General features: G+C 39.5%; 1 protein-coding gene across 8 annotated transcripts in view; it reads right to left on the bottom strand.

Moving 5' to 3' along the window:
- The window catches only part of LOC108697270 (dysferlin), a 179,708-nt gene that overhangs the window by 52,954 nt on the left and 113,407 nt on the right, over positions 1–13,347 (bottom strand). For 5 of the 8 annotated variants that reach the window (XM_041586944.1, XM_041586953.1, XM_041586971.1 and 2 more), the window contains 3 exons: positions 13,034–13,199; positions 10,636–10,709; positions 4,499–4,561 (listed from right to left, as the gene is read on the bottom strand). In XM_041586944.1, coding sequence (XP_041442878.1) covers positions 4,499–4,561; positions 10,636–10,709; positions 13,034–13,199 — 303 coding nt within the window. The remainder of the gene's footprint in view (positions 1–4,498; positions 4,562–10,635; positions 10,710–13,033; positions 13,200–13,347) is intronic. The other 3 variants (XM_041586976.1, XM_041586956.1, XM_041586961.1) reach the window with 1 other exon arrangement.

The raw sequence follows: 13,347 nt of genomic DNA, 5'->3' as shown, positions 1-13,347 counted from the left end.
TTATTGTTTCAGTATTTTATTACAATTTCTGTTGCTTTATAAACAGGGAATTGTCTTTCCAAAAACAATTTTTTAAGTATCTTGAAACAGGGGTATGTTAAAGGTTTATAAATTGCCATTTGCGTATGTTTTTTTTTTTTACAATAACTGAACTGACAGTTTGTCATTAGAGCTTCTAAAGTTAACGAGTTTAGAAATAGCTGGGGGGCATTCATGTGTAATTTGTACTTCTTCAAAGAATAAAACAACCTCTCTGTTCACACCCTAAAAACTTTTAGATTGCTGTAAAATAGGAGACGTATTGAATTTAAATTTAAGATCTTTCTTTTTTAGGCAGTTTGGACATTTTTGGTCAAACATTGTCCCAAAATTCTATTTTAAATGTTGAAAGCAAAATTATTTCAATGAAATCTTCATCAAGTGGGCCTGGTCAGATATATCCAATACGAAGAAAGCAGGTTTAACTTTAATTTTTTAACTCGTTTTATTTTTTTGATAAATATTTGATTTTAAATAGTGATGGGCGAATTTATTCGCCAGGCGCGAATTCGCGGCGAATTTGCGCGTTTCGCAGCCAGCGAATAAATTCGTGAAACGGACTTCAAATGGTCCAAGAGACATCTGCTATCGACTCCTACAGGACCTTGACAGGTTTTAGATGGTGTATTTTTTTAAACTAAAAAAATTCTAGTTTATATTTTATCCCAAAAATTAGATTTTTGACTAAAAAAATAAACTCAAAACCTAGAATTTTTATGAATAAAAAACCCTTTAACTGTGCATATGCTTGGACCTTGGACCATTTGCTTCTGACCACAGATGTATATTGATGGGTGAAAAACGGACGCCGGCGTCAAAAACGGGTGCCGGCGTCAAAAACGAGACGGCGGCGCCGTTTTGCGAATTTTGCGCCGTTTTGCGAATTTCGTGCGCAATTCGCGAATCGGCGCCAGTGGAAATTCGCTATTCGCCCATCACTAATTTTAAAGTAAAGTTTAAGGGGCAGATGTATCAAGGGTCGAGCCTCCCTGGACATCTTGACAAAGTTGCATGTTCTTTTAGATGTATCCAATTATCCCTCTAAATTGGAAGATGTGATAAAGATGCCAGGTATTCACACTTTGTATTCAGCAATAAAGAGACTGGAAAACATCTGTTAGTCTGGGAGGAATAAACCCCGGCAGGATCCCTTCATTAGGAGTGACAGATGCCATGGAATGGAATGTGGGGCACCAATTTGCTGGCGTGCCTTTGATGTACTTTATGGGTGTTGGAGTGATTAGGAAAGCAAATCTGTTGCCTGCTTAGGCTGCACATGTTTTATATGCATATTAAATTGTGTCAGAAATCTGGGAATAAGGGGAACAAAAGAAACAGCCAGCCATGTGGTTTATAGGCACATAAAAGGGATTAAGGAGGTTAAAAACCAAATGGCAAAGTAACACCAATCATAGGGTTGGGTTAACTCTTTGCTGAAAACCCAGTACAACCGGGCTGTGAGACATTGATTTTCTAAAAGCTTTAAGGAAATATTTTATATATGAAGATTTATTTAAATATCTACATTTTTGACCGTGTCTAAGGGGCCCATTCACCAAGCTCGGGTGAATGAATAGAGGAAAAAAGCTCGAATTTCGAGTCGTTTCTTGTGCTCCTTGACTATCGAATTGGCGTAAATTCACCTGAGTAGTATGATTCGAATAGATCGAGCGCAAAAACACTGCGACTATTCGCCCATTCGATAGTCGAAGTACTGTCTCTTTTAAAAATACTTCGACTGCCTACTTCGCCACCTAAAACCTACCAAATCGCTTTAAAAGCCTATGGGAAAGTCCCATAGGCTTGTTTTCTAAGTTTTTGGTCGAATAAAAAGGCATTCGATCGATCATTCGAGCGAATGAAAATCCTTCGATTGAATATTCGATCGTGCGCCTATTCGCCTGGCGAATATTCGCCCATTTGACTATTCGCCAGCGCGTAAATTCGCCCGAATTGCCTATTCGATTCTATTCCCCAGTTGGATTTCGAGGGATTTAACCCCTCGAAATTCGACCCTGGATACATCTGTCCCTAAGTCTTCTCTTGATACACTGGGTTTGATGTAGTGATAGTGGTTTAGGTGTAGTGATCTCATATCGGATCAAAATTAAGGGGGTTTTTAGTCAAAGGTCGAATTTTAGAGTTTTTTTATACCTCGAATGAACTCACAACTCAAATGGTTTCTAATTTAAGAAAGAACTTGAATGGAAAAATCTTGAATCAGCGAATTCGAGGTTAACAACCCAAAAAAAGTTGAACATCATGAAATGGTCTTCGAATGGTCCAAGAGACATCTGCTATTGACTCCTACATGACCTTGACAGGTTTTAGATGGTGTATTTTTTTTTTTTTAACTAAAAAAATTCTAGTTTTTTTTAACCCAAAAATGTAATTTTTAACTAAAAAAATAAACTCAAAACCTAGAATTTTTATGGAAAACGCAACTCGATCCTGAATAAAAAACCCTTTAACTGTGCATATACTTTGACCTTGAACCATTTGCTTCTGACCACAGATGTATATTGATGGGTGAGTTTATTCGCCAGGTGCAAATCGGCGGAGAATTCCCGCGATTCACCGCCGGGGAATCGCAGAACCGCTGTGAAAATTTGCAGGCATCAAAAACAAATGGCGTCAAAAACGAGACGCCAGGACCGTTTCGTGAATTTTTCACCGTTTCGCGAATTTCACGGGAAATTCCAAATTTTTCGGCAAAGCAAAACGCCACAAATTCGCTCCAAAACGACAGATTTAATATATTTTTTAAATATAATGAGTAGAGTTAGTTAACAATAATAATCATCTATATAAATAGATTTCTGCCATATTTCACATTATTGCCCCAATTTATAAATGGTAAAATTGGGTTGAATTCTTCTATCTTTCCCACTACAAGCATTTATAAAAACATTATTTTGGTGGAAACATTTATGGGTTTATTGATCAAAAACTGAATTTGTGAGCTTTTAGAGTTTTTTTCTACTTCGAATAAACTCACAATGTAAAAGAAAACTTGAATACCTCAAATTTGAATTTGTGTTTACATACAAGCTCGAAAAAGCTTGAAACTTGCAATCTTTTAGTTGCCTGAGTTTTACACTCAAGTTTTTGTGCTTAATGAAAAAACAAACATTCGAGTTTTAGAGAATATAACAAAGTTTTGTCCAAAAAAATGTCAATTGTGGCAAAAATTTGAATTTGAACTTTGATAAATCACCCCTTACATTTCCGATGCATTTTTTTTTTTTTTTTCGAATGTTTGAATTTCAATTTTCTTTTACCAGATAGTTTAACAAATTTTTCAATGAAATTCTTCTCCTCTCCAGAAATAGCAATATCCATTTGTTATTAAAATGATGTGAACTAATATTTATAAACCTTTATGAAAATTATTGAAAGGCTATGTCAATAACATTTTATTATTTTAATGTAATTTCATTATTGATTTCAAAAACTCCTTTTCTTCTATACAAATAGAACCTTTTCTTTGCTTCAATTTTTAACTCTCTTTAGACTATTGATAATTAAAGCATTATTTGGGAGAGTCTCTCTCTCACTCTCTCTTTCTCTCTAACTTAAAGCTTCCCAAACTGTGAGGTTGCAAGAAAAATTACAGATTTGGGTCTGTAATCTTGTTATGAACTAAGGGGTCCAGTCTAAAAATGATACAGTAAATTAAATAATTAAACAGTAAAATGTAAAAAAAAAATAACGGATGGTAAAAATAGTCTGAATATAATAGTTTTCAGGTTTCCATTTGATTTCCTTTAGGTTGGAAAATAGCAAATTAAGACCTACAGACTTACAGAGACCTGTCAACCCCACTGCATTTTTTAGGAGTCACCAGCATTTAAGACTAGTGATGGGCAAATTTATTCGCCAGGCGCAAATTCGCGCGTTTCGCCGCCAGCGAATAAATTCGCAAAACGCCCGTGAAAAATTCGCCAAAAACGGGCGCCGGTGTCAAAAACGGCGCCATTTCGTGCGAAATTCGTTAATTTTTCGGCGAAACGGCGCAAATTCGCAAATTCCCCATCACTATTTAAGACTCATTGTTGCAGAGGAAGAGTAGAAGTGAGGGTCTGGGCTGAATGGGGTGTAGTCTGGGCAGAACAGGGCATGGCCCAAACTGGCTGGTGACGTTGATATCTCTGCAGTTATAGTCATAGCTCCAGTGATGACAAAGACTTTATTTTAGTTGACTGGCCACTCTGGTTTATGGAAGCAAGAACATTCAATAGGAAAATGTGCCCTTTATTGAGGATCCATAATGAGTGCAACAAGCTAAACACATCATGAGTAACACATTCATTGCAATTTTATAATCATGATCGTCCATAGGACACCCTATCATCAATACAATAATGACTGTGAGATAAAAGTGATCCCAATAAATATGGCACCGTGTCAGTCGCATGCAAGGATTCATGCATTTAAGGCAGAATTTAAGCATACATACATGGAGACTGGATCGAGAGGATGACAAGTTAATAATAGCTGAGCTGGTCATACCATCGGTAAGCTACAAATAAAAGAACTGGTTAGCGAAGCACAACCAACAAAGATGCAAGAAGGGCATTTTAATAACAAGTAACACTAGCTTTACCATACTCATCCCAGGCACAGGAAAATACTTTTATTAATGACAATATACCAATTTTGAACAGGGAGTGTAATAATAGTCACAGGATCAACAGACGGTCTAGTGGTGGGTCTGATTCATGGCCTAGTTGGCCAAAAGTTGTCCATCAGAGAAAAATTCTAAATAATTACAATAGGCACTTTTTTTGATACATTATACAAAAAAATGTGGAGAAATCATAAATATTCCAATTCAGTAATTCTAAAAGAAAAAACGTATGACATAGAAAAATGATCTAATGCGTTTTGTGCCTGTATGAGCACTTGTAGACTCAGATTAGATTTTAATGCCTCGATACTACACTCTACACTATGTTCTAATGCAACTCAAACACAACACACACAGGCATGGCATGCAAACACAATACACATACACTCAAATGAAACAATCCAAAACAGAAGGATATTTATGAGCTTCACAGTTTTGACCCAGTTCAAACATTTGTCTAATGGTTTCATGGGCAGTCATTTGGACAGCAATGGAGGCTTGGGTAAGGCCAAAATTAAAAGCTCAGTTGTAAAATCTCACCCTAATAGAATGTGGCATGGACAAAGTAAGTGGTAAATAATTATCCTGTCACCTAATAATATTTCCAAGACAAATATGGACTAACGTAAAGGAAAAAAGTACAATTTTATTGGATGGTTTGTTGCCCGGTCCTGTTGCATTAAGAAGAATAAACTGGAGTTTTGGGAAATAAAACAATTTAGAAAGATAATAAAAGAGCAAAGTGTTCCTTTCAGAGTGCAAAACACTTTGGCTGCAAATACAAACAAGACGCAATCGCATGAAAACTGTACACATTATATTACATTATATTTATATATATTGTTTTTTGCAGCCTATAAAAACTTTATTGCCGAGTAATGAGCCATCGCAATCGCACAAAGATTATGGGTTTTTGTATTTTTGGAGGCCCCTAATTGAAAGAAATTTTGGTGCCAGCTCTGCCTTGCGCAATGAAACCGCACCAGACGGGACAAGGACAACAAATTTCCTTCTCCCGAGAGCGGAATGGATTGCCCTGACGCGCCTGCGGTTATTGGTCCTTCCACTCACTGGTGATAATTGCCTTTGTGGTCACACCGAACTTTGGCCAAGAAACCAATAAGGCCTCCTCGGTGCTTTGCTAATTCCTCTTCTAGGAAGTAACATTTCATGGGCAAAGTGATTCAGTGTCACTGGTGCCATCTCAGTGTGTTTGCCCTGGATCAACAAAGTCAATCTGTGCCAGGCAGCCGCTGAAATATCTCCCTGTTCCGCACACGAGTACTGCCAAAGACACACAGTGTAGAAGTTGGGAGTAAAATGAGGGCTCTGAAACTGCAGTGAGATGCTTCCTTAGAATACAATAGATTCATACGCCATTTATTGTAAACCAAAGTAAAACTGGCCAATGGCTGAAAGTAAGAACACACAGGACCTGTCATATTTGGATTAAGTCAAATACCAACCCCTCAACAGAAGATTCAAGCAAAAGCTTAATCCAAACCCAAAAATATAATGTGGGAAAAAATATATCTCTTTTTTTAATTAGCTCACTAAGGCATCAATTTTAAGGGAGATGTTTTTTTATTCATTTTTTCATTCCAATTCTTAGCCATGGTCCGGCAGGGGTCGGAGCCTGGATCTAAGTGAGAAGGCAATGTTAAACTACACTCTCTTTGCTCTATGGCAGAGATCTCCATGTTCCCCACCAACCCCTTGGATGTTGCTCTCAGTGGTCTCAAAGCAGGTGATACCTTTTGAATTCCAGGCTTGGAGGCAAGTGTACTGCCAGTCCAAATAGGGGCGAACAAATATCCAATCACAGCCCTTATTTGGCATGCTATGGACTTTTTCATGCTTCTGTTGCTCACTGACTATTTTTACATTTGAACGGGTAAAAAAAGGTTGGGACCTCTGTTCTATGGTCACTAGAGGTAACTCTGAACTTTCTGTCCCTGTGATGCTCTCTTTCACATGGTTAGGCAGGGGTGGAGGTTAGATTTAAGTGAGAAAGCAGCATTCCAATGCACCCCATCATCAAACTGCTTTACACTTCTTTTCCTGGCCCTTGGAAATCAAAACATGGTAAACAAGGCTGGACCATGGGAAAGAGAGCAGCCTAGGAGCATAACCTACAGATATTCAGAACTCTATAAATGGATACTACAGTACTGGAAAGATGTTGGATTCACTTACCTAGGGGATAGTTCTTAGCTGCCCAATTATAAATGTGCCCAAGTTGTATGTCTTATGGCACCTTTAGAAGCTGCAGAGGGAGATACAATCTGCTAAACACTGCATAGGAGTAAAGCATATTCTAATGGTGAGCCAAACACGTGGTTGGTACATCTTTATCTCATCTCTCCATTAGAGGTCCCTAGACAAGTCAAAAGTCTGCTAGACAGCAATGTAATGGGGTTTCCTTTATTGAGGCAGTTACCTGTATATAACAATGGTTTTGAGCCATTGCCTTTCCTTATGCCAGGTGAAACAGGCAGACTTTACAATAAACTCATTCTGTTTGGAGCTAAGCTGTGTTTCAGGGTCCAGCTCCTACGACCAATTAGGGATGATGTATAGAATGTTATTTTAGTTCCTAACATTAATCTTAATGGTGCGTGCAGAATCTGGGATGAAATTCCTAATGGCCTTGGTAAACGAATGCACCACTCATCTCTCTTATTTGTAATGGCTCTGCGTATTTAGTGAAGTAAATTAAAGTTAATAACTACTGATTCCGACCTACCATATGTGCGCAACAGCCCGGGGAGCTTTAGCCAGTTGCTGTAGGTCTAAACGCTCCAATTTACAGTCTATTTTTCCTATTTGGAAAATTTGCATTTTACTTCGGAACATATTTATCAAAACACGGAATAGAAAATCTGTTGAAAATTTTGCCAGAAAATGATCATTTCTGGCAAAGCAAATTTATGAAAGGAAAACTGGACCAAATCTTGGATATGCTTCTTAAAAATACTAATCGCGTCCTACTCGCCAGAAAATATAAGAATTTGGAAAAAATGTTATTTATCAAGTAAATAATTTTTCATTGAGAATTTTTTATTTGGAAAATATCTCAACAATAGACTAGCTATTTGCAGCAAATTATAGGCTGGTGTAGTATATAGTGATTCTAATTTATGATTAACTTTATGGTTGAGTTTTTCAATAGAGATACTTTCTTTAGAGCCTAATTTATATATAATTATGGTTCTAGGGTCATCCTTCAAGAAGATTTATAATTATATAATCCTCACCTAGAGGATCATTATAAGCAATGTTGCTTTGTTTAAAAATCTCCTCCAACCCTATAGCCATACCCTTCCTCAAAACAGACAATGCCATTGCCAATATAGTCAATATCTGGCAAGATTCAACCAAAGCTGTCAAAGAATTTCTAAGCCAAAAGACCCAACATTCCAAGTGGAGCTGACTTGCAATTGGATGAAGGTTATGCAGTCACTCTGCCCAGATATTCCTTGCCCATGTTTCTGGTCAAACTTGTTGTAGACCATCTGGTTGATCAACCATCAGACTCTCTCCATGTGGGCACAGAAAAAGTTGTACAGGTTGGTCACTGGAGGGCCAGTGGCCAGATGCATTACATTGTTCAACATTTGTTGTTAAGTGTTTGTTCTTATGTCACCCAGATAGTCAGGCAACTGCCAGTCATTGGAGGCCCAGGCAATGCCACCACCTGATGATCACACCGCCTGAAGATCATACCAACTACGGACATAAGATTTCACTTTGATCCTACAGGAATCTTCACTGGTTACCCCTGTGTACTGTGACTGGGTCATTGTGAAGGCACCACAATATCAGTATCACTATTATCTGTCTCCCATGTTTCTCTTATGGTTCTGGATGCTTCAAGTAATTAACCAAGTCCCTAAAGACAAAGTTAAAAAAAAACCTACCTCTTACATTATCTAACAGTTGCCTCTGAGCCCTCTTCTCTCATCAGATGGACTCTCTGGTCAATGGTTACTGGTCACTTGTGCTTGCTGCTACTCCCTGTTACTGGACTTTGGGGTGTAACTTCTAAGGAAGATGAACCTGTAACTGCTGGGGGCTTAGAAGTTCTAGGAGGCCCAGTGGGGCACTAACTAAAAAGCAGTTTCAAGACAAAAATATCTTTCAACCAGAGTTTAGATGTACCCTAAAATGTTTTGCCATGTGCTCCAGTATCTTCCAGTTAGAACACTGATTCTGATATGCAATTGTGAGCAGAGCTATTGCCAAACAACAGTATGTGCACACTCTCTCTACTCATTATATGTCTCTTGCTATGAAGCAGTTTTCAAACAAACAACATCAAAACTTTATGAACTTGGCCCTTTAACATGTACTACAGAAGATTATTCTTCCACACATACAAGTAAACCTGATCTGAGTGCAGTTGCTTGCAGAGAATTGAAAGCACCTTCACTGCGCCTCATTACCTTCCATCATTTGTTCTTACCAAATTTATCCAACTGTTAATCTTGTGGAAGATTTTTTTGTATTATTTGGGTCTGAGTCAGGAAAAATAGTTTCTCATCCACCGTCGGAGGTTTAAGACCACAAACAAGGTGGAACACATCCCCCACATGCATTTTGGGGAACTTTCCCCTTATTCCAAGAGGTACTCACTTCCTGACCACCCTGTAATAATACTCATTAAAACCATCACATTTTGGAGAAATTTCCTGGAAATCTATCTTCTGATGGGAAAAGAGCTGATCTACATATGTTAAGACAATACACACAGACTTGGTTTCTCCATTCTCTGTTTGCCAGTTAGAAATGATGGCCACTTTAAACAAAAGTGTGAAACCCAAATCCCATAGACCACAGCCCAAATAATTTCATCATGAAGAACAATAACATTTGTGGGATTTCTCCACCCGTCATCAATAGAGAAAGAGTGAGTAACCTAATTGACCTGGGAGTCTTTAACTCATCAAACGTTTACAGATGGCATGGCCAAGCCTCTAGCCGAGACTTTTAGAGAATAAACGTCTCCTCAGACATTCACATTGTCACAAAATGAATAACCAGAACTGAATTTGGTGGACTGATAACGGGACACTTGCCCTGAGTCCATCATATTGATATAACAGGAGTTGAGGGGCAGCTGTAGAAAGTATGAGTAATGTACTTGTATTAAAATACAGTAGTATGGAATAACAAAGCAGCATATAGTGTGGAGAGATAGCAGGTATAATGGGGAGAGATGGTGTCTAAAGTAAAAGTGGGATAATAGTTTCTGGGAAGGGAGTGTGACTGTGGGATAGCAGGTATAGTAGGGAGAGATGGTGCCTATAGTAACAGTGAATAATAGTCTCTGGGAAGGGAGTGTGAATGTGGGATAGCAGGTATAGTAGGGAGAGATGGTGCCTATAGTAACAGTGAATAATAGTCTCTGGGAAGGGAGTGTGAATGTGGGATAGCAGGTATAGTAGGGAGAGATGGTGTCTATAGTAACAGTGGATAATAGTCTCTGGGAAGGGAGTGTGAATGTGGGATAGCAGGTATAGTAGGGAGAGATGGTGCCTATAGTAACAGTGAATAATAGTCTCTGGGAAGGGAGTGTGACTGTGGGATAGCAGGTATAGTAGGGAGAGATGGTGCCTATAGTAACAGTGGATAATAGTCTCTGGGAAGGGAGTGTGACTGTGGGATAGCAGGTATAGTAGGGAGAGATGGTGCCTATAGTAACAGTGGATAATAGTCTCTGGGAAGGGAGTGTGACTGTGGGATAGCAGGTATAGTAGGAAGAGATAGTGCCTATAGTAACAGTGGATAATAGTCTCTGGGAAGGGAGTGTGACTGTGGAAAGTAAGTAAGGGTTTGATTTCAGTTTTTTAGAAATTGGAATTTAGCTCTTTTAGTACAGCTGAAGTGCAACACTGTATTGAGTAGATAATATTGTCATGCATTTCCATCATTGTTATGAACTGTATTATAAATACCCAAATTACCTGAGTCGGTATAAGAGGTTCTTTATCATCAATATCAATGAGCACCTCGTCCCTGGGTGTAACACTGACATTGTCTGAAAAGAAAAGAAAAAAATCGTTATATACTGTATATATAAGATCTGTGCTCATGTGATGTCGGTGAGACTTGTTCTCCATCCGTTTCAATTCATTGCCCATTAGAGGAAACAGTGAGCTGGCAGAATATAATGCAGCGCCATTAAATGTGGGGGGGTGTAATGCACTGTAAGGTGCTCATGAGAAGTTTGGTGTATTTTAGGGACTATTGGGTGTTTGTGGGTATCACTAAAAGGGAGAATCAAAGATATACTGCAGTAGCACTGGGTGGGCGAGTCAAATGCAGTGTCGGAATGGGGTGTCCAGAGCCCACCGGGGCTGTCACCTTAGAGTCTATTCTTAGGGGGCCCCCCACACGCCTTAGGGCTCCCCTTCTGCAGTTGTGGGCTCCTGAAAAGTCAAACTCGATGCCAACCTTTGGTAATGTCTCCCCCCAAGAACTACAGGGTTAAAGGCGTATTACAGCAGTAGTAGAACAGGAGTGGGCTTTAAGAAGCCTCAATATCTTTCCCATGTATTGGCACAGTCTGGTGCCGCTGCGCTAATGAGACAATCAGGAATAAAACGGGAAGGTGCAGACTTTCTAAAAACAGAGCGAGAGAGGGAAAAAAAAAACCTCTTTGAAAACTGAATATTATTTGAATTCAAAAGAAACAGCAATTATTTTCACAGTAGGGAAGGCAGCGAGCCGAGAGTTATATTTAATAAAAGTACTCGTGCCAGAAAAAAGAGAATAGGGTGTCCAGGACTGTAACTCCTGGCATAGGACCAAGGTAAAGAGCAGGGCTCACACTGTGGAACCCCCCCCCCATATGCAGCTGGGTAATGCACCTTCATTTCTCCTCCATTCAGGAAAATATGGCAACAAGCAGTCCCAAGTGATTGGCCTTGCGGGCAAATGTAGGGGGTGTTTTTGCACCATTTATACTGGCCATACACCTACCAATAATATCACATGTACGTTTATTGGTAGATGGATAGTGGCCATGTACTATGGGTATCAATCAGTTTAGGCTTTGGGCAGGATGTGCCAATGTTGCTGTGCCACGTTGGCTAATTTATGGTGCATTACGGATAAGGACAAGAAGAGGAGTCACAGCTTTTTGGCACTTCTTGCTGTTTGTGCACTTTCATGAATGCTTGGAATAATAGGAAGGTGCCAATACTATGTGTTACCCATCATATGCTCCAAATCTCTTTGGCCCAAGGGGCGAGCATACCCTGATGGACCATGTATGGTCACCTTTAGGCTTATACATTAGCATTTACTCCACTGGAGAAGAAAGCCTGTTGCACGGTGGGGGAGTAAGAGGTGACATGGGGGGGTGATGGCAGTGGAAGCAATAGAGCCCAGGCTAGGGGTAGGCAGAAGACTCCTTAAAAGATTCCTGCACAGAGCAGGCTCCTCTTCTACCTACCCCTAATTCCAGCCCTGGTGTGTCTTATGGGAAGCTATACTTGTCTAAACTACTAAATATATATAGTTCTGAGCATAATCTGACATGACTGTATCCACCCAGTGTCGGACTGGGATGCCAGAGGCCCAGCAGAAATCCTTGGACCTTGGGACCACCAGAAAACCTAAAACTGTGAGCCCACCAGAAAACCTAAGACAGTGGACCTTTCCAAACTATTATTTCCCCTCTTCTCACTCAACCTCTTTATTCTCCTAGTTTTCTATGTATACTTACAAAATTCTCCCATTATTAAGCATTTGCCCCCTTCCCCCCTTCTGAGGAAGTGGCAGGTGGCCACAAAACGCGTTGAGCTTGCAGTCCATGGGACGATAGGGGCATGCGATTTATTTTCAATATTAATCATGACGGAATAAGTGTAATATTTTTTTAATATTTTCCAGTCTCTCTGGTGCTCCATCATTTCCGTATTTTATCGCTTAAGGATGACTGCTGAGATTGCAGTAGATGTGAGACACATGGGATGATCGTTTGGTGTCCGGTAAGTATTCCCACGATTACTTTTTGTTTTTATATATACTTACAATATTCTCCCACTATTAAGCATTTTCCCCTAAAAAGAAATAGGGAATGACCATGAAATAGGCCAAATGTTTAGAAACAAGAGGGCCCACTAACACCTGGGCTCACCAGGAGTTTTTCTGGTATACCGGTGGGCCAGCCCGACACTGTATCCACCCAATTTGAATAAGCTATTAGTGTAGCCAACAACCCATGGATACACTCAAAGAATGTCCTCCCGTGATGTTTATTTACTGCTACTTCAATTCTACCACTTCTACACAGGCTAAAAAATATTTTTAAAAAACTGAGCACATTTTAGCACTACACTTCCATGCATTAAGTACCTGACAGTCCTTCTTCTACCTCCAGATCTTCTGAGTTGGGGTCGCAATGGAACTCTTCCAAAGACTTGATGGTGCATTGGCCAACCACTGGTTTTCTTCCAAACTGACGGTTATCGATGACTTTCACAATGATCGGTGGACAATACAGATCTTCTCTGGGCAACCTCTAAAACAAGGAATACAACAGAGCAATTCACTTAATGTGTTCTCCTAAGTCCAAGGAGGTCCTAGGCCTGGGGGATATTGTTGCCCCACCACAGAGAATACAGGAAAGGTAACTAGAGGTCAGAAAGGGGGAAGGTGGATAGAAAGGT

Source organism: Xenopus laevis, chromosome 1L (genome assembly GCF_017654675.1).
Source record: "Xenopus laevis strain J_2021 chromosome 1L, Xenopus_laevis_v10.1, whole genome shotgun sequence".
In the NCBI taxonomy this organism is placed as follows: domain Eukaryota; kingdom Metazoa; phylum Chordata; class Amphibia; order Anura; family Pipidae; genus Xenopus; species Xenopus laevis.
The sequence above is the reverse complement of the archived record's forward strand: the minus strand, read 5'-3'. Positions and strand labels throughout refer to the sequence as shown.